The sequence below is a fragment of the Acomys russatus genome, chromosome 23, assembly GCF_903995435.1.
Source record: "Acomys russatus chromosome 23, mAcoRus1.1, whole genome shotgun sequence".
NCBI lineage: Eukaryota > Metazoa > Chordata > Mammalia > Rodentia > Muridae > Acomys > Acomys russatus.
In genome coordinates, this window is record NC_067159.1 from 47,667,592 (window position 1) to 47,690,893 (window position 23,302).

Sequence of the window (23,302 nt, forward strand, 5' to 3'; positions counted from 1 at the left end):
GCTAGTTGTGGCATGGGTTTTACAGATGCGTCACGAGGCTTTTAGGTAGACCATGTTCTCTTCTAAGCCCACAGTCATGTTTACCTGTCACCTCCTTTGTTTCGCACTGTCACCTATTTTTAAACATCTCTCTAGGCGTTTGACTTGATATGCCCGGGAGCCGCAGAACTGGGAAGTAGTTGAAAGTTTATCCCCTCTTGCTTTCATCCTGGGGAAGCATTTAATCAGGACTTGGGGTGCATCACAGGTGTTTAGGAAATCAACCACTCCTTTTTTCATCTCTTTCCCTTCAATTATCTTTACATTCTCTCTCTCTCTCTCTCTCTCTCTCTCTCTCTCTCTCTCTCTCTCTCTCTTTCTCTCTCTCTCTCTGTCTCTCTCTCTCTCCCTTTTCTTTCTTCAATCCCAAATGGCCATGATCCAGCCTCTGATTTGTCACTTACCCTCAAATATCCAATATCTCCATTTTCCTAGACTTCCTTGTAAAACACTTTGTTGCTGCCACCGCTGAACTAGGACCCACTACACATGGCCATTTGCACACAGTGTCTCAAGGATATGTGCGACTTGGTTTTTATTTTGGAAGCTGACGATTTTATGTTCAGATGTTGCTGGGTTTTAGATCCCTTGCCTTTTAGCTAATGTGGCTATTATTTAATAGCATGAACTGATGATGGTTATGGGTCGGGGAAAGAAGAGATCCATAGGGTTTTATAGCTCTGAGGTTGATTGCCCTGAGCTCTAGGACCACTAAGTTAAAGGACCAAGATCAGATAGTAAATTAATACAGTGGGATGCAGAATTAGAACTTGTTTTTTTATGTAGGATTTTTTATTTTAAGTCAACCTAACTCAACCACATATTTATTTTCTTGTTGCACCTCTATCTAGGTGGTGATTCATGACGAGGGCTTTACTCTGTTTTGTACTCTCTCCTTAATCTTATGCCAGGAGTCCCACAGCCACCAGTCCTCCATACATCGATGACCACGGGCAGATCCAGATCACGTATCATTTTCTTGTGTAGACAGTGGACTTAGGGTATTGTTAAAGTCTTAGAAAACAACACAGAAGACTTTTTCTCACATAATGTATAGGTGGAAATCATAACCGTGTTTCCTAATTACCCAGTGTAACCACTGTAGTTTTCTTTTCTGAATTCCAGATGTGTAGGTGAAAAGTAAGAAACTAAGATGGCTTGAGACAATGACATTTTCCTTCCCGCCCCATGAACAGGGTCTACTTGTTCGGTCCTTGCCCTAGCTTATAAGGAGGCCGACCACAGGGTAGCTTGGAGCAAATGGTTTAGAATTATTATTATTTTTAAACATGACATTTGTGTTATTGCTGTATGTTAAATATGCAACCTTTGTAACTAGTATTCTTTTTTAAAGGTAGGCTGCCCAGTGATATGTTCCTATGCAGTGTGCTGTTAAAAAGCACCACACATTGCAGGCACAGGGCAAAGTTAATACTTGCAGCAAACTGTTTTGTTTTTAAACACTGTCTCCTAAAGCTTGAGTGGTATATATTTTTTATGCTTTCCAGAACATAGAGAAAGAATCCTACATTCACCACATGCTCACAGTGCCTTTTAGAAGTGCACCCCTAAATCTACCATTTATATCCATCACCTTATGAAGCTTTCAGTTCTTCTCAACAGCCGATGAAGAAATATTTGAGTATGCAACCTGGCTTCATGTGTGTTTTATTAAATTACTTAATTAATGAAGATATATTCTCCACGCAGAGCACAAGCCCAGTATAGAGGATCCACAGGGCAAATGAGCTGGAGAAAAGACTAAAGCACTGATGCTGTTGAGCAGTTCTCTTTTTCCAGGTCAGGAGTCGCAGCTACCAGAGACACTGCTTCTCCTTCATCTCTGTTACCATAGTGCACAAGGGCAGATATTTTATGGCTTTCATAGATATTTATTCTAATAACAGTCCTAGTCCTGACTTCATTGTTTTCTTCTCTTAAATTTTCTACTATTGAAATTCTCTCTCTCTCTCTCTCTCTCTCTCTCTCTCTCTCTCTCTCTCTCTCTCATGTGTGTGTGTGTGCGTGTGTGTGTGTGTGTGTGTGTGTGTATAAGACTATCAATTTACTGCAGGTCTTTTAATAGCCAATTATATTCAAATTGCACTAGAATAATCTTTATATTATTCTTTTTTCCTGTGACTCCCACCAGAGGCCTGAATTCTATTCCTTATCTGTTTACTCTGGCTACTGTCTGTTCTCCTTTCCTTCCCTCCTGAGATCCTTGCTTTAAAGTGGTTAATCTCTACCTACCCAGAGATTCCAATAGCCAGTTTTAACCCAAGGCTAGTAGCTAGCATTGTGGCATCAGTGAAAAGTGGAGACTTTTAGCATTCAATAGTGAAGACTTTAGGTGGTGGCTGATGTCGGCCACCATCTTGCTGTGTGATTCTGGGAAGGCTCCTTTTCTGATGTTCTAGACAACAGAAATTCCTTCTCCAGGCTAGGGAGATGGCTCTGTGGGTGAAATGCTTCCTGTGCACGTGTGAGGACCTAGGTTCAAATTCTAGAACTCGGATAATGCTGGGTGCGGCAGCATGTCTACAATTCCTGTCTTCCTATGGCAAGACTGGGAGGTGGAGACAGGAGAATCCCCGTACTCTGGGTGTGTGTGTGCGCGGGGTGGGGTGGGGGAGGGACAACTTGTCTGCATCCACAGCTATAAATGATGAGTGGTGAGGAGACCCTGTCTCAAACAAGGCAAAAGGTGATGACTGAAACCTGGAGCTGTCCTCCAAACTCCACCTGTGTGCCATGGCATTTGTGTCCCCGCATTCACACACATGAATACACACACACACACACACACACACACACACACACACACACACACACACGCACGCACGCACCCTTTCTTACAGAGGTTTCTATGAGAGTGACGTAAAGGTGCAAGGCATGGCCAGGTGCTCACAAGCGCCTCATGAGTGTTAGTGTCTTTCCTTCTGTTTCTCTGACATCACACTTTGAGAACCTAGCATTGAAGTCCTGTTTACAGCATCTCCCCAGCACAGCTGTTCTTATACCAGAACCGTTCTGTGCCAAGCGCTCTGTTCAAACTGAAGAATTGATTCCACACTTCTCTTTTTGTGACAGTGTGTGGGCCTTGACATTTGTCACCCAGCTACCACCTGGTCTAATCATTAGTCTATGGAGACCTGATAGGGAGAAAAGTTTACTAATGGCAGCACTTCTCCATCGTCGATAGATTCCATGAGGCGTTCGGTCAGCTGCCCTCGGTCCATCTCTGCTCACTCACCTTCCAGTGGGGATGTGCGCCCCTTTTCTTCTCATCAAATGATACCATTAGCTCGACCAACTTCGGCATCTCGGTCACATTCCTTAAACCGTGCTTCCTCCTCCTACATGAGATACCTGCCCAGCAGTAATGACGCCAGCTCCACCAGATCTCTGTTGGTAAGCTATCAAGCAAGTGTGCCCTCCCAAGGTTGCAGGAAACACTGAACTCAGGGTGTAGGTGGTGAAGGGATCAGCTGAGAGACAGGGTGATGAGCGGAACCCCGATCCTTGCTATGATTCAGTCACAACCGTTAAAAGTCACATTGTTCACGTTTCCTAGGCTCCGGTGTAGTAAGGACTCCTAAAAGGCGAGCCTCACCATATCACAGAAGTCAAGGTTGGGCACGAGGAAGCAATGCTCTCCGTTCTACTTCCTGATGCAGGAGGATGATGTTGTTGGCAAGCCTTTTGTAAATGCATGGCCTTTTGCAATATCTTAATGGAGTCTGTAGATACAAGCACATTTAGTGTATGTAAAATATCTCTTGAAACTATAGATTAATAGTTTAAAAGCTGATTAAATTTACTTATAGAGCCTAGGTACAGTGTTCTTTAGAATGTTCTCTGTATATTAAACTAGCTTGTTGTCTCCTCTATTCAGCATAAAGTAGAGAAATTGACAGTTGAAAAAGTCAGTGGTTTTATTATATTTTGCTGGAGCTAGACCAGAGATTTATTTAAAGCCCTCGTTTCATTAACACTGATGTTTCCAATGGGGAAACTCAGGAAATATACGTGAATTAATTCACTTCCTAATAATGACTAATTTTATGTTCCAAACCACAAATTTGTGGCAAATGAAACAGGTTGGGAAGTTCTTTTAAAATACTCATATTTAATGTTTATATCTTAAGCAAGATAAAACACAACCAAGGGTAAATATAAAAGATAACCTTACAAATAATAACAAGTTTAATGCAAAAAAATGTTGATTTAAAAAAATTAAAAGTGCATCATTTTTACCTAGAAATATCTTTTAAATTATACTGGCACAATGGAATAAGACCTCCTGCATATATCTGTATTCTTTCACATTTAAGAACGAGTCTTTGCGGCAATTGAAAACAAAAGAACAGGAAGATGACCTCACAAATCAGACCTTGTTTGTTCTCAAGGACATGAGGATCCGCTTTCCGGGGAAGTCAGATGCAGAGTCAGAGCTCCTGATAGAAGAAGTGAGTATCCGATGTTCTCCAGGTCCCCAGAATATCCGTTCACTTCCTGAGTATTCAAATGTATCTCCCGGCACTGGGGCAAGTGGGGCAACAGGCTGTCGGTCCAGCACTTGCTGGGCCAGCATGGGGAGTTGGAGGCCAGGCACTAACAGAAAGAGCTGGCGTGGCAGCATGCACCCACAGTCTCAGCAATGGGAAGGCAGAGAAAGAGGGGCTCCTGGGGTTCCATGGCAGCTACCCCCGCATACCTGATGAGCCACAGATCCCAGTGAGAGATTGCGTCTCAGTACCTCAAGGTGACTGGTGCCTGAGGAAAGACAGCCAAGACTGACTCTGACCTCCACAGGCATGCATAGGCACACATGTGTCCTGTACATCTACACAAAAATGTGTTTCCTGGCCGACTGTACTTAATTGCGTAGGGAGTTTAATTGATGTTACTTTTAGCCTCCAGAATCTTTGTAACATAGAAGAAATAATTTTAGTTATTAGGAACATTTTATCACATAATAAAGCTGTCAAGTGAGAATAGTTAGCATCAAGTAATGACTGTTCTTTATGATCAAAGAAATGTCAGGATAAACTCGTCTATGTAAAGCCTTACTAAGCTGAAGAGCTCTAAGATGAAGAGACAGGGTGAAAATAGTAGCGGCCGGTAGAAAATGTCAAGACTTAAAGCTGATACCTGGAATATCATGTTTTGAAAGTCAGCCTAAAAAAAAAAAAAAAAAAAATCAGCCTGAGTTATTTGCACGTGCGCCACCCAGTGGACTGTTTGGAAACGGCAGCGGTTCAGAGGCTCAGCAGTCAGGATGTGCTTCTAGCTCAGAAATCCAAGGTCACTGAAATGTTTGGTAAAAGAACATATCTTCTCTCAAGTTTTCTCTTCTACATCCAACATGCTTTCTAAATGCCCTTGCTTAGATCATTCATCGCTATAAAACATTGTTTAGGGGTGGGTCCAGTGGGGTGGGCTGTGATTTCCTGTTTTTCTTCCCCAGAAGACAAGGCGTCATCTAGTGGTCATACGTAGAATAAAAACAGCAACTTGAATTGGGTTGTTTTATTGCTCACCATGCTTTATAAAACAAGTGTATACAAGAAAAAGGTTTCTTGCTGCAGAAACTCATAACCTCAGCATATTTTTGTTATATAATTATAATAAAGAATCCAAGAGTTTTGCATTTTGTGGTGATAAGGTTTTTCAAAAGTGAAAATCGTATGTTGTTTGTGAGGGTGCTACTGGTAGCCAAAGGAAATTTAGATTGTGTGTAAGGCATAGTGCTAGAAATGTCTGTGTATATGTATGTGAGTACACACATGCCATGGAATACTTGTAGAGGTCAGAGGAACAAGTGCCTTGAGGGAGTCCGTTGTTTCCTACCGTCATGTATGTCCCAGGGATTGAACTCGAGTTACCACACTTAGCATCAAGCACCTATGTCCACTGAGCCATATCACCAGTCTGGAAGTGTTTTTGCTTATTTTGATAATTAAAAAAAAAATCAGTAACTTTGCAGCAGACACAACATTTTCTGTCTTTTATGATCTGCTATTTTTAAATTTTATTTATTTTATTGTATGAGTATTTTTCCTGTATGTTTGAGTGTGCACCACATGTGTACCTACTGCTCAGAGGTCAAGGGAGGCATCAGAACCCCTAAAACAGGTGTTATGGACAGTTATGTGTTGCCAAGTGGGTGCTAGGAGTTGAACCCCAGTCCTCTACAAGAGGAACAAGTGCTATTAACCACTGAGCCGTCATTGTGGTCCCATTAAGGTCTATTTTTTTAATTAGAAAATGAGAGAATGAAAGTAATATGTGGCTAATGTGGTTCTTCTATAAAGAAGATTGTTAGGTTTATACAATTAATGAAACATATTAAAAATTGATGTCACACATTAGATTCTTTGCTGTGTGTCTGATGTGTTCCAGACTAGAATGTTCACTACAGTATATATTACTAGAATATATACTGAGAAATTCTGTAGATATACAGGTAATACAAAGAAAGGTCTAGTAGAATTCTCATTGAATTTAGGCCAACTTTTAATGTATTATTCAATATTCTATTACTATGTGGGTAACAGCCCCATGAATAAAGATGGGAAATCTATGGGTTTTATTTCTTCCTAAAATGTATGTGTCTAGGGATTTCTGACTTTTATTCATTGAGTAATATTATTCTTACTGAAGAGGAAGAAAACAGTTCAGGTTTAGAACCTCTGGCTTGCCTGCATATTTGCAGGTATATTTTTTTATTAATGGTGGAATTTTTAATATAAGTGGTCTCCTAGCGCTTTCACTGCACAAATGAGCACAGTCTGAACTAGCACATTAATTTACTACTTTTGGTGAGCATTCTAGATTAAATTTGTTAACGTCTCTTCCCTGACAGATGATGGATAACTGGAAGCATTATAAAGCAAAAGTGGCTTCATATTGGCTCATAAAACTGGACTCTGTAAAACAACGGAAGGTGAGGAACACTCTAAACCCGCTTTCCCTTCATGTGCTTATTGAGGTAAAATGTTTAGTCAAATTCATAACAAGTTTAAATGTGAACATTTATCTGCTCGTGCCTTCAACAAATACTGGGCGCCTTTTACGTTTTAGACAAGGGTTAGGTGGTGAGGACAAGGAGTCAGTTGGGAGCGAAGCGGTGTAGTCGTGCGGGTGTCTGTGAGCAGGTGTGTCAGCGGAGGCAATCAGGAACAAAGTCAGGAACAACGATCACTGAGTGGGATCTAGCTGGATGCGCATTCGGGCCATAGAAGGCATTTTACTTATGGTCTATTTGCATGATGCTTTGATTTTGTTGTTGGAAAGGCAAATGATACAGTAGTGGTCATGGCTCAGATGGCGACTTTATGGGTGGTGCAGAGTGGAAAACCACAAGAGCTGGCTGTCCCTGAAGCTAAGGGAAATGATCTTGATAACTGACCAGGGCTGGAAGTGGCTGCTAGGGCTTGAGCATCAAGCTGTCCGTTGTTTGCGCAAACATGGAGGTTAGCAGTGGCCACAGTCAAATTCCTAGGAGTGGTATGGAGCAAAACTTTAATGGTAGGGAATTCAGCTAGTGGGTATCAAAGAGGAAGAAGCCATAGCTGGTGGAGACGCTTTTCAAGGGGTAGGCTAGCAAGTTTTCTTTTCTGCCTTAAAGATGAAGCATCTTTTCATTTATGCATTGGTGACAGTGGCCTGCAAGAAGGACTGGCCCAAAGGGGCAGTACCAAGTTCTGGAGTAAACTGAGGTCTGGTTCAGCCAAGAGCAGTTACTCTAATCAGAAAGAAGATGAAGGGCCCCGGGGTATGATGGAAAAAGTGAGATCCGAAGAGAGCGCAAAAGGCACGTAACAGCTGCCGTGAAGAGCGGGCCACAGGGATGGCTGTCATCTTCCATGGCCTCTCTAAGGTACCGGGATGCTTTTCAGGAGACAGCACTTTCTCAGGAGTGCCAGGGAGGTTCCCACCTTCCTTCAGGAAGTTGACCTAACATTTGACCAATCTATGACTTGTTGATAGATTAGATGAAATTTGCCACTGGACCAGGCATGATGGCGCACGCCTTTAATCCCAGCAGTCCGGAGGCAGCGGCAGGCAGATCACTGTGAGTTCAAGGCCAACCTGGTCTACAAAGTGAGTCCAGGCTACACAGAGAAACCCTGTCTTAAAAAACAAAAACAAAACAAATAAACAAAAAAGAAAGAAAGAAAAGAAAAGAAAAGAAATTTGACACTGATGACAACTTTTATCGGAATAAACTGCTGCGAACTGTTGTCCACCAGCTCAGTTGGCAAATTTTATACATTGTCCTGCCATGGACAGAGGCTGTGTCAGAGATGGCAACAGAGAGAGACCATTAAGTCATATTGTGAGCCCTGGATGCATGGCTGCTCAGCCACTGAGTCTGGTCCTCTCCATCATAATGGACCTCAAGCCAGAAAAACCTCCTCCCTCTATGAGTTTCTTTTGGTCATAGTATTTCATCAAGGCAACGAAAAGGTCACTAATACAATGATGTTGAAACAATTGGTTATTTTACAAGAAAATAAAGGGAGCTTATTTCTTCTCATACTCAAAATAAATTCCATGTAGGTTACAGTTTTGTATATAACAAAGGAACATATCAAGACAGAGGAAATGCAAAAAGATGATTGTATTCGTGGAGTCAAGAAATGACATCTTTAAAAAGACCTGACCAAGAGTGCTTGAAAGAGATTCTTGAAAGATTGTTATATGAAAACTTAAAGTCAGGTGTAGTGGTTCCTCCCTATAATCCCAGAGTGCAAGTAGCCAAGGCAGGAAGACTGGTGGGAGTTCTGGACCAGTCTGGGCAACTCTGAAACTACATCTCAAAAAACAAAAGAACCAAAACCAATGAAAAACTTACAAATGGTAAAAGACATCTTAAAGCAAGTTAAAGGCAGAAAGCATGAGAAGTTGACCAGGTGGTGCTGGTGGGTGTTGAGTTCGGAGGTGTTGCCCAGGCAGTGTGGGAGTTATTGAGCAGACAGGGAGGGGCAGTTTGAAGAAGATAGATATTTAGTGCCCATAAAATGAAAAGCAACAGTAATAAACCAATCATTCTTACCAGCCAATCAGCAAAAGGCAAACTAGTCTACAAACACCAATAAGTAACATGGCAAAGTGCATAAAAAGGCCATGTAAAGACGATTTAATGCATCTTCAAATAGCCTATTAGCATGTAAATAGATCCTTGGCTTCACTAATGATGAAGCAACAGCAACTGAGAACTATCATATTGGCAAAATTAATAAGATGGATAATTCCCACCAGTGGGACTAGCATGGCTAAAAGGGCCTTTGCTCCACTGTCAGTGAGTACAGTGGTCTAACTCTTCGGAAAGGTCACTCACGGTACTATTAAATTATGGATGCTCATGGCCTTGTGACTCAGCAAAACCATTTCTTGCCTCATGTCCTGTAGATTTTCATCCTCAGTAATAGGTAAGATTTCCATATGTCATCATTTATGACAGTGCTATCATGGAAGTCAGATTGCAGCTTGACTGGTTCACAGTCAGGTTTATGGTTAAAAAGACCTGGTACAACCAGGCAATTTAGTTGTATTTGATTGGAGACTATTCTAGAATAGTCACACAATTCAGAATAGGCTATTCTAGAATCACGTCTGTGTAGGATACAGATTTCAAGCTCGTGGCTTAAGACCTGTGAAACAAACATGGTCATAAAATAACAAAAACATTCTTTGTCATGGGTGAAGAACACAGCAAGAAACAGACTCAACACAGCGTCTAGGAGAGGTAGATGCTCTCTGCCCTTTGGTCCATCTTTCAAAATACCTGGAGATATTCTGGGCTTGTTGTAACCAGTGGACCATGTCTGTGTTGGAACAGAGGGAGCCTTTTGGATTTAGGTGGCCTTCTTTTCTTGTCTCAGTTTCACTCATGCATCCTAAATGGTGAACTCCAGTATTAACGAGTGAGATAAAAAATCCAGGCTAATGTGTGTGTGTATGAAAGAGAGAGGGGGGCAGGGGGGCAGGAGAGAGAGCTCAGCCCCTGACAGCTTTCTGCAAGGGTAGGAAGGGCCTCTGTCTGTGATGTACAGTGTCATCAGTCACAGGAAGCTCGTAAACACTTGAAATGTGGCTACTGTGACCACGGAATTGAATTTGTAACTTGGTTTCAATTCATTTAAATGCTAGAGGCAGTCATGTTTATTGGTTTCTGCATTATCAGGGTTGATCTAAACAGACAAGATGCCCTCTTCAAAATAAAAGCGTTTTTTTGCTATCTTTCCACTTGTGAATTTAGGAGGGCTGTGAGAATCTCCAGTGAGCTTTTCCATTTGATAACAACCTAAAAATATATCCTGTATTAAAGTTACAAGTTACAGTGTACTACACACTTCCATTTTAATCTATTAATGAGTGTATTACTTCAAAATTAACCTGTTTGTCTGTCTGTCTGTCTGTCCATCTGCCCATCTGCCTACCTGCCCATCTTCCTATCCATCTGGCATCAGTTTTCTTTTTTAAGAAGTGGCATACTGAATACTTCCAACACTGAAGAGTTAAGGCGGCTGAATAACTTACACATGCAAGCCTTGTCTGCATAGCAAGCTCTAGCTAGCCAGGGTTGCATAGTAAGATCCCATTTCAAAGTACTTTCATTTGTTTGGACTATGTGCCAAACTATGACTTACTTCTAGAGAAGGAAGTGATGGTGTTTGCTGTCATCCCCCTTTTCCTTTATGTACTTCTGTATTTTTCAAGTTACAATGATCTTTTTACAAGTGGAGGAGTGGCTGAGAGAGATGGGCATGTGTGTGGGAAGCAAGGTGGTTAAATAACAGAGGTGTGGGTTTGGCTCCATGTCCTAAAGAAATAAAGGAAAGGAGGTAGGACCATGTGAGGACAGGCTTTTAATCTCAGCTGCTTGGGCAGGAGAATCATAAGTTCAAGTCCAGCCTAAGCTTTAGAGCGAGTTAAAGGTTAACCTGGGTAATTTAGTAAAGAACCTGCCTCAAAATAACAAACACAATGGGGTTGAGAAATGTAGCTCAGGTGCACAGAGTTCTGGGTTCAATCTCTGGCACCACGAACAAGCAAATGGAGGAAAAGAATATAGACGTTAAAACAAAGGTGTGGATGAAGACTCCTTTGACTCCAGAACCTTCCTCCTGCCCCAATATTCCATTCTCCAGAATATTCCCTCTTCTTTATGTCACCTATATGATTCCCAAACCACAGATTATGTTTCCTTATTTGACATTTCAGACCATTTACCTACTGTGAGTGATTTAGGAAAATTTAAAAGCCCTTTAGGCCACCTGTCTGAGGTTACCCCCACCCCCTCCCCCCACAGCCCATGGGCAGGAGAGGAAAACTTCTGCAAGTGCTGGACAGCCCTGGCAAGTGCCACAGCCCTAGGAGTAGACCCAGGGCTAACCACTCCATGTCTTTAGAGGTCAGGGATGCATGGGCCTAAGATGTCACTTTGGAGGCTTTTGCCTCTGGGCTCAAACCAGCTGTGGATCGGCACTTGGCAGCATTTGCCATCCTTAGCTTTGAGCAGTGGTGCCTCTTTGGCCCTAGTACCTCAGGTAGAGATGGGTCCCTTTACTCTGTCTCAAAGTGAGTGTGTCTCGCTTGCTGTAGTCACCTACAGGTTTGCTACACACATTTGTTAAGCTGCTTCCACTCTAGAATGCCTAATAAACATGGGATGAGTGTACAAAGTACTTGAAAAGACCATCTGTGGACAGAAAGGATTATTCCACATGTTTAAGGGTCATGCTTACTGGAATTTGAAGTTTAAAAGTAGATATAATCAGTTGTCTATGAATTTATTAGCACATGCGTATGCCATGATGCCATCTCCCTCATGCCAACCATAAGAACACTTGTGCGTTCTTCAGGGACGAGTTGCTCAGAGGCCAGTCTAAGGGAGTGAGCAAGTGGTACCAGTGTGAGGTCCCGGATCGTTGTTTCCGGTTTGTACATCTTTTACTTCTGCTTTGAGTTCTTATTTTGCTTCTTCCCTTGGTCAAATACCACCCAAAGGTATTACATTTCCTATGTCCTTTAAGACCCAGTAGGATAGATAAGATGCCCATTGCGGACAAAAGCCTGCTAATAATGACTCGTAGTTCATGGCTAGCTCAACAGTTACAGTCACTCTCCCACATGACTAATTTAATAGACAATTCTATTTTGGGCCGAAGAATTCATGTCTTGGGTTTTGGCATTCAAAAAATAAAAAGGGCTGCTCTTAATTAGAGAAACATTGATCTTGCCAAGAGAAGCCTGGATGCGTTTGAGAAGTGCTGGACAGAGGCTGTGGGCAGAAGTCCTGGGATTCCACATGCGCAACTCATTCTTCTTCCTGGGCTCACAGTTACAGCAACTCCCTTTCTTTCTTCACCTAGCCTGTTCTTCAGGAGGCTTCCGCCTGACAGACTCTGATTTCTCAGGATAGTGAGGGGTGAGGCCACCTGGGAAGAGCAGCGGACAAGTGCTCTCGGCAGCCGTCATTTTGGGATGGCGTTCTCCTGCAGGACTGCTTTCAGCTCTCTCCCATAAGTCTTCATTTGACTCTGAGTTTTAAGTCATGTAGAATTTTCTGTCTTTGTAAAAGTAACTGTGCCAAATTCACAGCAGTATCTGTGAAACTAAGCATAGGCAAACACACTCCATGGACACACTTTCTCACACCAGCCAACGAGGGGGAGGCGCTGAGTTTTATTGTAAAATAAAAGATCTATTGTCTTAATCAAAAATTTAAACTTTTTTTCCTGCTTAATCCAGAGCATGGAAATTAATTACCTGAAATGCTTAAAATTTACCCCAGGCAGGAATACAAGTATTGAATTATCATGTTAAGGATCACTCGGACGTGTTATAATGTGCCTAACTGATTTGTCTATATTGTAAGTTCAAATATATAAGTAACTTTTCTCCATCTCATCTTTATTTCAAGTTTATTTCAGGAGAAATGAGTACCAAATTACTACACTATGTTCTTTTGATAACGAGAGAGCTAATATCATAACAAGACAAAACGTATTGAAAAGACAGCTATACATGGGGCATGAGAGAGTCAGTGTCAGGAGGTGGAAAGAGGCCATGGGCTTAGGAAAACACAGGTTTTGGTTTGGTACGCTCCTAGCCTTATTGTAGCTGAGTGGCTTAATAGACGCTGTAGTTACAGATGCTGACAGTTCTTCTGTGAAAAGTGAAAAATTATGTGCACTATGAACCTTGTATGCAGAATTTGTCTGTATACAATGTGTAGAAATGAGATATAAATATGACCTCTTGACTTTAGCATATTGACCTGTGTCTAATCTGATGTTATTTCCTTAGAAAGGCAAAAAACATATAAGGCAAGAAAAAAAAATGCAGAAATGTTAAGTCAGCCATGGAATGTAGACTTAGTTATTATGATCTGTTGCCTGTTTAGAAACCCAAAGATTTAATTAACGTATTAGATGTGGATTAATCAGGTGCATCATTCTTTCAGCTGTGATAATAGTCAAGCATCATCAGAGAGCTCTGCCACTCTGCTCCTCTGGGAGGCAGTTGTTAAGCAGGGATAATTAGAAGTGAAGGAGGTTTCTATGGGGAATACCCAAGAGGGATAAAGGGGAGAGATTGGAGGGAGGCAGGGAGAGCGTTTCAACCATAGCACAGGCCAGACACACGCGAATGGAAGGAGTGGACTGGTGGCAACGGCCTCAGACGTAAGTGAATCTTAAGAAAGCGTTGGCCAGGCTGATGGAGAGAGTAGACCAAACTGCATGGCGGAGGCTTGCAAATGCGCAGAAGTGCTCTGAGCTCTGCTCACTTATTGGTTGGGAGCTCCGTAGGCAGGGCATAGGCAGTAGCTGACTACTACAGGTGATCCTGAATGCAAGAACACCAGGTGACCAAACTCTTCAAAAACAGGTTGGTCTGAGTTGCCTGTGTCCATGGCTGTCACATGACGTGTGTGCTATTTAATTAGACAAGCATTTATTGGTTGCCAGTTCTGTTGATGAACTTGGCTAGGCGCTGTCAGGGGTTTTGAAAGTTTGTTTGTGTATTTCTCACTTAGACATGAATTCTACAGATATTTATGGAGGGATTGCCACAGCCCTAGCATTTGTACTTACAGTCTGAGGCCACTGTTGAAGTACGCACTTATCTCACCTTCCCGGTGGCAGGACAGGGACACGGCTGATGGCTCTTTAAAGTGCTGTGACATTCAGAGCTTAGATTGCCAAACAAAGAGACTCCAACATGCTCACCCCACCCCCGCACCCCCTTGCCGCTTCTTGGAAATAAAACTTCGCTTCTTCACATTTTCCTTAATGGGTGTAAAATACAAAGAGCTGGTGCTCAAGAAATAAATACTGAAGAGAAAACTCAGCAGGTGGAGGTGTAATAGCTACTCTTATTTGACATCAGATTGTGGCAAGCCTGCAGTTGTGCAGCCCAGCTTTCTGCAAGAGCTGTGTTTCAGATGCTCCATGCATATATATGTGTGTGTGTGTGTGTGTGTGTGTGTGTGTGTGTGTGTGTGAATGAGTGTGCTGCTGTGTTGATGGGCTGTGAAGAATGCCCAGTTTTCTGAAAAGCACATTCCTTGTTGCCATATGTAGGCACGAACCAAGATTGGGGGAGCGTGGAGAGAAATCAGTTATGTTGTAATTTTCTATCTGTGTTTGTTTTAGGGTTTGTAATGGATCCTTGTTTATTAGTGCTTCCTGGTAACATCCTTTTTCACACCCACCATAGCTGCTGCTGCTGCTGCTGCTGCTGCTTGGGTTTTGGAGCTGCTCTTTCCCGTCTCTCAGTTTCATTCGGGCTGACAGGATGATGTTCTGAGCGGTTCACTTTGTGTCAGCAAATATGCCTTTACCCTGTAGCCACAGTGGCTGCACGCATCATTAGTGCAGCACACAGTGATTTTATGTTGCTTCAAAAACCATCTTCACCTCTTGCCATTATTTTAATTTAGGACCAACTGCTCAGCCATATGGAGCAGTTTGTCATTCAGTATCTGCAGTTGCAAAATATGTATTTATCTGTGTATTTTATGCCTTCAGATGTGCTATATTTCATAAAGAGACAAATCTTTTTACTTTATTAACGTTGCCATTCACTGAATTTCCCATTTACTATTCCCATAGCGAGTTTAATGTTGGGTTGGGATGCTTTGAAAAGTGATAAAGGAATGGTCCTGGGTTCTGCCCGTTAGCTTCTCCTGGGCCCACAGACAGGCACAAGGACACCTTGCCGGCCATTAATCCTTATACCTCAGGAATTATTCAGCATCTGGCCTGGGGGCATAACACAGTGAGTACTGGATTGCCTAGCTTGCACAAAGCTTTAGCTTTGATCCCAGGCTGGGCATAGTACTATGCTCCTGTCATCTCAGCTCTCAGGCAGTAGAGGCAGGAGGATCATGAGTTTACTGTTATCCTCAGCTCTATAACAAGTTTAAGGCCATCAGTATAGAGGAGAGCCCACCTCTCACAATAAACCAGAGCAAAACCAAAACAACAACAATAACAACAACAAACCCCCCTCCTTCATCTCCTACCTAATATTCTCGAACAAGAGCATACCAGGAATCCAAAGGTATAGTGCAAGCCTAACATGGGACAGGTTTTTCTTACCCTGGTCTGTGTCTGACCTCTGGCCTACAGTCTCTTGGCCTTCCTGTGGGTACTTCAGTGGCAAGTTTGTTAAAGGTGCAACCATCTTTGCCTTATCCACACAGCCTTTAAGCAATCCAGTCCAAGTGCAATGGACACGAAGGGGGAGGTATCTGCACAATAATTCCACCCGTCTCCCAAACCTCAGTTGTTAGAATGGATCTGAACCTAAGAAGAGACAGACAGACTTGCCCTCCAGGCTTGTGCTCTTAGCTGGCCTTTGAGGAGACAAAACTGGGCAGTAGTATTAGGAGATGCTGAGATCTGTGCTGTCTGCAATCTCAACCAGCTTTCTGTTCTGGGCCTGATTTGCCACTTAAAAGGTCGAAAATGTTTTAGTAATTGAGACTTTACTTAATAATTTGATGGCGGTGCCTAGCTTGCTTGAACTCACTTGCTGACCATGATTTGACAAGAAATGGTGTATTCTTTCTCTACCTTGCTTTTGGCTATTTTTATCTTTTCCTAAAGAAATATTAGTGTGGGTGATCACGGACTCCTGCCTCAGAGCTTTTAGAAGGGGGCCGTGCACCAAAAGTACTTTTGAGGGGATTTAAGGACTTAATATATGCATATGTGCCTAGAATAAATCTAAACTCTGATTTTTTAAACCTCATCTGAATAGGTTTTACTTCGTAAGCAGTCAGTAAGTGGTAGACCTTGTCCTAAGCCTTTGGGGACAGGGTAAATGTGTGACTGGATGGGGCATCAGTTCTCTGTTATAAATCAAGTGGGATGTTAAAGTTGGATGACATTGAGGGACCATGCCATGGGTTAGTGCTAAGTAGGCTGTCTCCCCAGATGATGCCTGACCAGGTAGACTGCTCTTGTTAGCAGAATGCTTGTGTGAGGTTTCAAAATTTTGGAGAGGATGTAACTATGGAAGTGGATCTTTCTAACCCATGCCCTCTCCTAAGACCAGAGCTTCCTTCAGAAGACCCTTCTTGAAAACTCAAAGCAAGGAGAGTCAGAGTTCCCATTGATACTCTGTAGAAAGGAGCAAGCATCTGCATTCACCAGGTGGTCCCTAACTTCCCAGTCTAGGAAAGCTTTCCTGAGCAGTGGGGCTTGTGCAGCCCTCGTTCTGTCCATATTAGTGGGAAATGTTAGCTGTGGAATGGAAGCTTTCTCAGGCCTAAGTCCCTTGCTTACAGGCATATATGGGTTAGGATATTAGACTGCCATGCTCTTAGCATCCCCCTAGACTAAGAATAAGGTTCACGCTTAAACAGCATGCTTTGCACAGCGTGGCAGAGGGCAGACAGCTATCTACACTGGTTACCCTCCTGTTTGGTTCTTGTAAATCACGTGATCACCAGAGGGCATATTTAAAAAAGAAGCAATGAATACATTCTTAAACTCAAATGCCTTTTTGTTTGAAAGACAAATAAGTCTTATATAATGTAAAAAAAAAAAAAAAGTTGCAAGGTAATGTTTAAATCCTTAATATTAGTAGCATTTTCCAATTTTGCTTATTTTATATAACTCCTATTTATTCTTCAGATTAACTTGTGATAACCTCTAGTTGGGTACATTTTTATTTTTCATTCTTGAATTATGAATTTTGCCCCATTATATTGCTCATCAATATATTGACAGAAAGTGGAAAGGAAAAGTGAGAAATGATTTAAATTTTTACCATGTTTCGTTAGTGTTCATTTATTCTTACATTGCACCTACCAGTCGTGAGTCCTACTTTCTGCACTAAATATTGCAAAGCATTAAATGAATAGCTTAAATGAAATTTAAAATAGCATAAATTAAATCAATGCCTGATATGAATATCATATCAGTATTATTGTGAATAATTCATATGAGAGTGTTTTTCAATCCTCTTTGTAATTAAGGACTCATTATCCAGGAGAGTGTCTGTTGTGGTCTGCTTTCTTGTGGGCTTGCATCGCCTCTCTGCTGTCTTCCGTGTTTAAACGACACACCCCAACACACTGCAGGGTGTGCATTTCTGCCCCCTGTCCCCACTTCACAGTAATGGAAACAGGATGGAGGGTAGTGAAGCCACTGTGTGGCCCACACACTTCACTGTCAGGACCTGTGGCTGATCTGGTGTTCTGCTAGAATGGGTGTGTGTTTGTTTGAGGTTGAGCTTGGTCAGCAGCAGCTAATATCACTTAATATTTAGTTAGCATCTACAGAAACAAGTGGTTGGCACCACTCTTTCCAATTCGTGTTTGTTCCTGTAGAGAACAACCGTGTCCTCACAATTCTTCTTTGAATACAACCTCCTCATTTCTTATATTCATTGCACATATTTATTTTCTTTTTTATGGAATGCTTGTTTTAATTTTTTAGTCTTCAGGTATCTGTATTAATATCTTATTGGATTTTCCATATGTTCTTGATATTAATTTCTTGTTGGATATGTATGCTTGAATATCTTTGTTTGTAATTTGATCATTTCCTTGTTCTTTTATTCCCCACTTCCTCCTCCTCTGTGTGTGTGTGTGTGTGTGTGTGTATGTGTGTGTGTGTGTGAGACTTACTGTGCTTATATATGTGTGTGTGTTTTATCCACTGTGTTTACATATGTACATGCATACTCCTGGGGAACAGAGGACATCATCAGTCTTTCTTTATTTCTCTTCAGCTTATTTTTAATTATTTTTCATTTGCTCTTATTCTGTGTGTGTTTTGGGGGCTGCGTGTCTGCTGTGCACATGTGGAGCTTAGAAGCCTGAGGAACAGGTTCTTTGCTTTCACTTTCATGGACATTCCAGGAGGTGAACATAGGCCAGCAGACTTTCATAGCTGACAAGCTCCTTTACCTACTGAGCCATTTAATCCTGTGTTTCCGAGACAGATCCTCTCACTGAACTCAGAGGCTAGGCTGCCTGGCCAGTAAGTTCCAGTGATCTGCCTGTCCCTGTCTCTGCACTACTGAGATCACAAGTATGCCATGACACCTGGCCTTTTCTTTATGATATCTCTAATGACTTCAGGTTCTTTTTATTAATATGATCATGACATTATACAATTTAAGGAATCTTGTTCTCACTCAGGGTCTAAAAGGTATTTGTCCATTGACACCTTAATTTTTTTTTTAAGGGTTCAACACCGTGTCATCTTCTTCACAATGCATTTGTTTTATGATCTCCACTTGTTTTATCACTCTCTTCTTATTCCAGCAGCAGCACCGACCAGCAGACTTTCACAAAAGTGTTGGTCTGTATCTCTGTTCACTTCTTCTTCCTTTCCCTTACTGTTTTCCTCTCATCCTCTTCCCCCTCCCCCTCTCTTCTCCCCCCCTCCCCTTCTGCCCTGCTGCTTCCTGTTTCACCCTCCTCACCCCCTCCTTCTCCTCTCTTTCCTCCCCTCTTCTCCTCCCTCCTCCTCTCCATGGACAAACGCATCTCTTACATTCAAGCTAGCATGGTGTCTCATGCTCATAACATGACCATCTAGGGGGCAGAAGCAGGAGTCAGGAACTCAAAGCCAGCTTAGTGACACAGGAAATTCTTGGTTAGCCTGGGCTGCAGGAGATGACACACACCGTCCCCCAAAAAGAGGCATCTTGAACTTTAGACTCAAGGATGTACATGTAGATTTTAAGCACTTGTTTTTGTTTGTTTGTTTGTTTGGTTTTTTCACTAGGTTTTGGACATAGTAAAATCAAGTATCCGTACAGTTCTTCCAAGAATCTGGAGGGTCCCTGATGCTGAAGAGCTGAGTTTATACCGGATTTTCAACCGGGTGTTTAATCGCTTACTCTGGAGTCATGGCCAAGGACTATGGAGCTGTTTCTGTGATTCAGGGTAAGTTGAAGTCATTTCATTTTCTTTTACTGCAATTTTAACTATTTTACTATTTAGTCATAAAGGTAGACCAAGAAAATCGTCATAGATCCTTAATAATAGTCCTTTAAAATATGCATTTTTACTGCATACAATTGCAGTGCTCAAGTATAATTTATCTCAACAGTGAGCTCTGGGTTCAACGGGAGACCCTCTTTCCGAAACTAAAGTGGAAAGCAATCAAGAAAGGCACCCACCAACATTGAACTCTGTCTCCTGTGCACACATGCAGAAACACTTGCAGGACATGTGCATACACACAGAAGATACATGCCACACACATAGAACACAATACACCCCACACACATGCATACACATATACATACACAATATACACATATACACATTTACATACACTGCATACATGTACATACCACACGCTCCCATGCGGAGGCACATACTATATACCCATGCACAATAGAAGAGATTACTGGGCAGTCTTGTCTCCAGTGTTTCATTTTCTTTTCTTTTTTTATTTTATTTTATGATTGAGGCCATTCTTAAACTCTAGCCATTTTCCTCATATCTATCATCAGGGTCTAACCTTGCCTACAGACATAAGGCAGTCTGCAGCACGCATTCTAACTTCTTTTGCCCTTTGTCTTACTTATCTCCTGTTCAGAGTGTGCTCCAGAAAAACCAATCATTTTTTTTCAAATATCTTAAAAATCTGTCCATTCTGCATTATTTGCACCATATCCGGAGGTCCAGACTATACTTATCTCTGTTGTAAAATCTTAACATCGTGTTCTGCTCTGACACGACCTCCGAGCGGCATTTGCATGCTCTAGCCATGAGACTCCCTTCTCACCATGAAGTGTTTTCCCTCATTCGTCATTCACCAGTAGGAAAAGCACTCTGGGTCACAATGGCCTCTGAGGATGGTCTTGGCTACAGTACATTTCTACGAGATTTAGGAGGAATATTTGATCTGTGTTCTATTGCCCCACTGTTGATGGCTCTCTGGAGTGTTTCTGTCTGAACTCATTTTGTTTGGTTTGTTTGCTCATCCTTTGGCTTGGTGCTACCTAAGGATTTCAGCCCCTGCCAGCCAGGGAAGGCCGTGAGATGGTCTGCTCCCTGTCCCCAAGGTGCGTCTTTGCCAGTGTCACCATCTGAAGATACACATCTGCTGACTTCATTGGCCACAGGGCTTTAGTCCCTCACTCTTTTTGGTAACATATTCTGGCTCGGTTGAGTCTCCTTTTCACCTGGTACAAGACGATACTGTGCAAATTTTCTTGGCATATCTTTCCTTACAAATACTGACAACAGTGGTCAGTTACATTTCTTGAAGGCTTACTAAGCATAGAGCTGTTTTCCCACATATTCACCATAAAAAATATCTAGGGTAAACTATTACTATTATCTTCACTTGCCAGGTTGCGGAAGCCAAACCACATACAGAATCTGCCATTTATCCAGGTTCCTATAGAAACTGACTGAGCCTTCATTTAGGGCCAGGAAGTCTGAGTTGAGCTTTTAGAGCAGTGGCCTTGTTAACCATTCCTACACCTCTGGCATTTACCTCATATGCCATGTGTCACTTCATGTCTCAGCAAGGTACGCCTGAGTAGGTGGGGGAGGGGTACTTCCAAGTTCATTATGGCTTCACTCTGCACCTAGTTCTTGTACATTAGTGTGGGTTTTAGACGTTTAGCTTCGGGGTTTATTTGGCAGCTACACAATGAGCTTTGTAGGATTCCGTGGCTCTGCAGCCATTTGCTGCTGCTTGTGTTTGGTCCTCGGTTCATCTGCATCTTTTGAAGCTTTGCCCCATTACGATGTATTCCTTTAACATTGGTCTAAGAGCTAGGGCATCAAGGTGAAGGAAATCTAGTGTTCCCATTTCTCAAGGAAGGCTTTTAATAAAACAAAAGTGTAGCTTCCTTGCTCAGTTGTGTGGAAGATATTAGACAAATACAATTTAAATAAGTCTAGGGCAGCTCCGTTGCCTTTTCTGTCTGCTAACATACTCAAGACTAAGATGAAACAAATAAGCCACCTTGCCTACCTCCAGAGACATTGAGCTGTATTGTAAATCTTTTCTTGTCGGTTTCGATAAATTCAGCCCAGGGCTTTTGTATCTTGGATGCTCATACTCAAGAACCCCTTGCTTCCATGTAGTCCCCTGGGAGACTTTTTAAAATATATATTTTTTATTTAAAAATTATATGTATGTGTATGTATATGTGTCTGTTTGAGGGTGTGTACATGTGAGTGCAGGTGTGCATTGGGTTCCCTGAAGCTAGAATTACTGGCACTTATGAGCTGTGCAATGTGGGTACTGGGACCCAAATTCAGGTCCTCCCAGAAGAGCAGGGAGCATTCTTATTCACTGAGCCATTATTTCAGCCCCGCCCTCCCCGGGAAGGGTTTTCATGGTCCACATTCTAATTGTGGTCAGTTTCATGAGGAATGTGGTTTTTGAAATCTTCTTAAATAAAATTATCTGCTGTGTTTTCCTAGACTAAGGTAATTCTAGATTTCTTGTGGACTCTAAGTCCGGAAAGATACTCTAGCAACTGGCCTTTCAGTTGAGACCTGCAGGAAGGCCATATAAACCACTGAGGAGGAGGAGAAGGAGGAGGAGGAAGAGGAGGAAGAGGGGAACCCAGGAGGATGAAGGAGGAGATGAGGAAAAAGGGTGGAATGGGGGAAAGCAAACACCAGTGGGAGAAGGAATTCATCATCTTTCTCTGTACCCGGACCAAGGGATTCTAGTTTAGGCCTTTTAGCCCTAAGTGTTTTCCATAGGAGTTTGTCATGTGGAAGCTATATTAGTTATTTTCAAGATCTTAGTTCAGAAGTAAACTTTAAGAAACATTCTTGGGCATGTTAGCAGACAGAGACAGGTACAAAGCTGTCCGAGAGTGACCTGAATTATATTTGTCAAATATTTTCCACACAACCGAGCAAGAAAGCTGCAAGTTTTAAAAATATTATTATTAAAAGCATTCCTTGAGAAATAAGAAGACTAGATTCCTTTCACCTTGACTTTCTAGCTGCCAAACCAGTGTTAAAGGGATATGTACTGGCAGGGCAAAGCTTCGGAAGATACAGGAAAACTGTGGGTGACACAAATTGAGGACCAAGCAGAAGCAGCACCAAATGACTTCACAGAGTGGCTGGCTTTAGTGCCCCAGTTTCAAAATAATATGTGTAAAAGATTGACAGAAGGGCTGCTGTGATTGTCTCTTCTTTACAGCCCTTGCACTCGGCTGTGCTCACAGTAGGTCTTCAGCTGTGCTTACAGTAGGTCTTCAGTGCTCAAGTCTATCAACTTCTGGTGATTTTCAACCATTGGACAGACTTCCTGATTTTTAAATAGACAAAAGAGATAACTTTTCTTTCTCCTTCTTGTCCATTTAATCACCAGTTAGGTTTTTTTTCCCCCAGGGTACAAAGGAACAAATCATTTCCCTTACTCAGATAAATGTTTTATTAAAATTTTTCATGGGAAAGAGAAGGTAAAGTGAATGGATTATTGAATCATAGGAAACCTTTCTAAGTCTTGAGTTTCATTAACCCATCTTTGTTGTGAGAAGTAGTCAGGATTTTATCCCTGTTGTTATGTCACTAAAAATGTCACCTGAAACCACCCCCTTTAGTATTTCTCTGAGGATTAGGGAAAACCCAAAAGAACTATTTAATCATTTAATTATTCTTTTAGAATTCATTGATGTTGGTGCTTTTATTTCCTTAGAATTTGGTTTCAGAAAGCAGGCAGTGAGGGCCCTGGCTTCTTTGATTTGAACGCAGTGGTGTTTTTAACTCCTCTCATCTCCTTTT

At 42.0% G+C, this 23,302-nt stretch overlaps 1 protein-coding gene across 1 annotated transcript in view; it reads left to right on the forward strand.

Annotated features, from left to right (window-relative positions):
- Window positions 1–23,302, forward strand: part of LOC127206590 (tubulin polyglutamylase TTLL7-like) — a 150,869-nt gene that overhangs the window by 112,414 nt on the left and 15,153 nt on the right. Inside the window, 4 exon segments of the mRNA XM_051165908.1 lie at window positions 3,245–3,453; window positions 4,377–4,511; window positions 6,911–6,991; window positions 19,311–19,471. Of these exon segments, the coding sequence (XP_051021865.1) occupies window positions 3,245–3,453; window positions 4,377–4,511; window positions 6,911–6,991; window positions 19,311–19,471 (586 nt within the window).